The following is a 5,000-nucleotide window of genomic DNA, read 5'->3' as shown; positions in this document are numbered from 1 at the left end:
ACCGGACTGCAAGGCAGACCTATTGTAGGCAGTCGAACACGATGTATTGGTAACGGAGGTGTTCCTCTTTGGAGGATGAGAACAATATAATGTAGTCCACAAAGCATACACAAAAGTGGAGGTCCCATTAGATACCATCAGTGAGGCATTGAACAGCAGCCCCAGCATTATAACGGCCAAAACAGGAATAATTGAAGGTGCATTAACTGAAATGGGTGACAATGGTGGTCTTGTGAATGTTTACATGGTTCATGGGCACCTGATAATACCCTTTTAGGAGATCGAGCATGAAGAAAACCTTCACTTTTTGCAAGTAAGAGGTCACGTCGGGGATGTTTGGGAGAGGTTAGTGATCCGGTTCTGTCTGCATGTTTAGACGCCAGCAACCCCCTCAAAACAAAAGGAGCCATTTTTCTCAGGAAGATGTGTAAATGTGATTACCATGAGCTTGAGGCCTTTCGGCAAAAGCCCATTTCTTCCATTTCGGCAAACATATCTTTAACGCCTGCCAAGCGAGCCGATGCCGAAAGCTTGAATCTGGCGAACACTGGAGCATCCGTCATCTTGATATGATGACAAACACTGTGCCAGGAAGGAACCATGGGTGTTTGGGAAGTACTGGAAGAAAGACTTCAGGGTACGATCTGAGGGGATGGGTGAAGGCATCCGTGGCTGCCCTGATATGGAGAGCAAAGTTAGAGGGATCGGGTTAAAAGAGGTATCGACGAGTAAGAGTCTGCATTGACTAATAGTCGGTGAGGAACAACATCATTGAGCTGGAAATGTGAGAGTAAATCCGCAATGTGGATTGGTAATTTGATGTCATCAACGAGAAACTTCCAATGACATATTCCAAAATATCATTTGATACACATGGCTTTCTCCTTGCAATTGAATTTCCCAAGACTTCACTACCAACTGACTGATATAATACTATATTCTCAATATCACACCATTTTTCTTCAATTGTCCCCCCTTCATCTATCTATATATCTATTTATCAATATATTTATATATATATATATATATATATATATATATATATATATATATATATATATATATATATATATATATATATATATATATATATTTATTTATTTATATATATATATATATATATATATATATATATATATATATATATATATATATATATATATATTAGAAATGTCTCTTATCTACGTATATATCGCATGATGTATGTTAAAAATTGTAGTCATATATTGCTTCTGAGAGCTTAAATTTAATTGTCAAATTTTGAGGACAACTGAATTATGTCTTGCAATGTAGTAATTATTAAAGATTTTTCTGATTTAATATGTAGCACTTATCGGTTAATAGAAGAAAAAAAAAATGATGTAGAGGAGTTAGTGTTCTCGGCCTACTTAAAATCATCATACCTTGAACTTTGTTAGAGTTCAACCTCATTGCCCATAAATCTTGGCTAGATCTCTGTTCAGGGATTCAGTAACCACAGCTCTACACTCCACATTTGTGAGATGGAATTTAGATCTACTACAAATAATTCATCATAAAACATTCCATCTTATATTTTTTTTTTATTCAATAATAACTGAACTACCTATACATATAAAGTTTCTTTTTCAAAAGTCACTTAATAAAACTCTAATTTTATCTCCTTAGAAACCTAATCTTTTGCCTAACTTTAATTTATTACCGACTAGAGTTTTTATCTTTGCCAAATCTATTTAAGCATCTATCTACATATAATAGACTCTTTACCCATAAAGTTTTCTTCCAAATATCATTTCTATTCCTATAATATTCATCAGTTCACTATCCTTGCTTTTAACTTTATCATAAGGCAATTTGAAATCTTTTAACTAGCCGATGAATCTTGTTTTAGTTATTACGTCAGAGTAATATCAACCACACTCAACCGCGTTCACTCCTGATTGAGTGTGCTTATTTCTTCCCATAAATTTGTATTCTTAGCTTCCTCTAAATCTATATAAGAGTAAAATAAATTGCATTTACATTAAATTAGACACTCTATGGACCCTCCAAGTAACACTAATATCCTGGCACATACATACGTATTTAAGGGGATTCTGGTCCCCCATGGTATTCCCAGCAATCCACAGTGTAATACCAAAAACCACCAATGATTTGTCTTTCATACGATATTTTGATTTGTAAAATCCCATGTTTATGATAATTTTCTTGAAATATTTTCCTGAACTTAAACAACCCCTTGGGTTCAACATGAAATCAATAACATAGTCTTTATAAATAGACACAGTGAGAGCCAAACTTACCCACGTGACTGCCACCGAGCATCCAATTAAGTCTGTACTGTGATTTGTTTTGGTGATCAACTGATCTTCTGGTTAAAGACTCTATAGCTCAATGAAAATGCTCCCCTTCTTGTAATTAAAATGGTGAGTGAGCAATGAAAATATGAGAAGGAAAACGGTTTTGGCTGCCTGAAATGTTACCCATGTAATAGCGCCTTTATTAGCACAGAAATCAGGATGGTAATCATCTCTCACAGTAAAAGGGTCTAGGGAATATAAACTAAGCCTGATAACCAAAGCTGGAAATGGTTTATACAGAGTCTGGAGTAAAAGATATTCAAATAGCTAATTACAATCTATTTTTATATCCAGTACAAAGATGAGACCTTTTAAGTTGCCCAATCAAGGTTATATCTTAACACCAATCGTAAGAAATGTTGAATCAGATTTTCCTCTTTTTAAGAATTAGAATAGATATGTAAAACTAGTCCGATAAAATGCAGATTGAATCCCTGAAGAACTATTGTTCAGTCAACCAATCGTCCATAAAAAGACTCATTTGACCTGTATTGGGACGCAAAGTCTGCCTTTCGTTGCTATTAATGTTAATATTACAAACATTATGAGTCTGTGCCGGTGAAATTATGCTTTTTATGGAATAATTTACTGAACAAAATTAAAACCAGTTCAATTATAAAAAAAAAAGATTATCATAATCTTAAACTAACACTTCTTAAGGAGAATATCACGAAGATCATCCCTGGCTAAGCCCCAGGATTGCGTGACTCAAGACGTCTCGTTTCCGTTATGGATAGAAAAGTTAATTCTTATTATCTTAGTATCTTGTATGAATAAACCTTTTCTAGTTTTCTGAGTATGTGGGATAGAGATCTAACAGGTGTATAATTTTGAACTCTAATATTATGATTATCTTTCAATAAGAATAATACTTATACTAGCCTTTTAGTAAGGCCAAGGTTTAATCTAAAGAAATTCAATTTATTGTAATCTTTTTATGCACAATTATGATTTGTAACACTTGGGCAAAGAATTTATATCTTCTGAGTATTTTGTAAGGAGTAGTTATGAGAAAGTCCCTGAGTCGTTTAAGTAAGTGTACATTCTCTAGACACTCCAAGTAGCCATCTGGTTTATTTACGAATGTAAACACTGGAGAAGAACTTAACATAATTAAAAAGTACTTTTTAGAAAATATGAGTTATAGTCTTTTAAACGGAATCTGCTGCTAAAGTCAGGTATTTCTAGAAATATCAAATTAGGTATAATTTACATTACCGAAAATCAAGATCTTTATCTGAGGAGAGGAGGATTCTTAGGATTATTTTTTTTTCTATTATTATTATTTCTTAACAGAGATCGACTGAATATCAGTACATAGTACAAGATATTGGGGATAAAGTTTGATACAAGAAAACTTGAAGTATGATCTTATGTATATAACTTTCATTTTAACAGAATAATAAGCTGATTTGAAGTACATGTTAAGATGAAATCCTTCACAAATATCTCATGCTATAGAATATCTAAGCCTAAAACAATCTCATATATATTGTTAGTGGACGTCAAGGTTATATGGCTGCATCAAGCATATTATACTGTATGGTAAGGATACAGTGATTGTGTTACTTATGAGAATAATTAATGAAATATAAACTTATCAGGAAACAATTCCAACACAACCTTTCCATAAAAAGTTTAATTCATTGTTAGTAGTAGTTAAAAATATAATTACGAAGGACTGCTAAGATTATGCAAATCGTAACTCTATGAAAAGGAAAATGAGGCTTTTCCTATTATCCATTCGCAGATAATATACTTTTACTTTTGATCAAACCAACAATCTTTCTATGGTGTGTACTCAATCGAAGTCCGCTGTATATCATCTACTTCATTTCTCTCTCTCTCTCTCTCTCTCTCTCTCTCTCTCTCTCTCTCTCTCTCTCTCTCTCTCTCTCTCTTGGCCAGTCGGATCTCTTCAATGATAATGCATTTGAACATGAATCTTGAGATGGCTTAGATGTTTCTTCATTTTATGCTTGTCCATTGAAACGAATTATGAAACAATTATTATAAAAATCGTTTTATCTATTATAAAAGAGTCACGCATAAATTAGGTGTTCCGTAGTGGTACGAATGAATTAACCTTTCTTTATTAAACTTTACACACACATATGCAAGTATCTATGTATCTCTCTCTCTCTCTCTCTCTCTCTCTCTCTCTCTCTCTCTCTCTCTCTCTCTCTCTCTCTCTCTCTCTCTCTCTTTATATATATATATATATATATGTATATATATATATATATATATATATATATATATATATATATATATATATATATATATATATATTCAAATAAGCCATATATATTATATATATATATATTCAAATAAGCCATATATATTTTTGATATATTAATATATCAAAAATATATATGGCTTATTTGAATATGAAAAACACGTAAAAATGTGCAAAATTTATCATATATATATATATATATATATATATATATATATATATATATATATATATATATATATTTAACTCTAACTGTACATTTTGTAATAGAATGTAGCTCAGATTTATTAACAAAATTCCTTGTAGGAGATTCATATTTGTGCATTTTGATAAACTGAATAAGGTCTGTCATTGATTTTTAATATTTCTCTCGTTTTTTATTCTGCTTCGGCAACAGTTGTGTCATCATCCATGGCTCCCTT

The 5,000-nt window shown here is 31.9% G+C and overlaps 1 protein-coding gene across 2 annotated transcripts in view; it reads left to right on the top strand.

Moving 5' to 3' along the window:
* Window positions 1-5,000, top strand: part of LOC137639010 (zwei Ig domain protein zig-8-like) — a 130,786-nt gene that overhangs the window by 83,164 nt on the left and 42,622 nt on the right. For both annotated transcript variants that reach the window (XR_011044208.1, XM_068371334.1), the window contains exon 3: window positions 4,976-5,000. This exon is cut by the window's right edge and continues 97 nt beyond it. Coding sequence is in view for 1 of the 2 variants with exons in the window: in XM_068371334.1 (XP_068227435.1) it covers window positions 4,976-5,000 (25 nt within the window). In the remaining variant the exon portion in view is untranslated. The remainder of the gene's footprint in view (window positions 1-4,975) is intronic.

The sequence above is a fragment of the Palaemon carinicauda genome, chromosome 4, assembly GCF_036898095.1.
Source record: "Palaemon carinicauda isolate YSFRI2023 chromosome 4, ASM3689809v2, whole genome shotgun sequence".
Taxonomy (NCBI): Eukaryota; Metazoa; Arthropoda; class Malacostraca; order Decapoda; family Palaemonidae; genus Palaemon; species Palaemon carinicauda.
The sequence above is the reverse complement of the archived record's forward strand: the minus strand, read 5'-3'. Positions and strand labels throughout refer to the sequence as shown.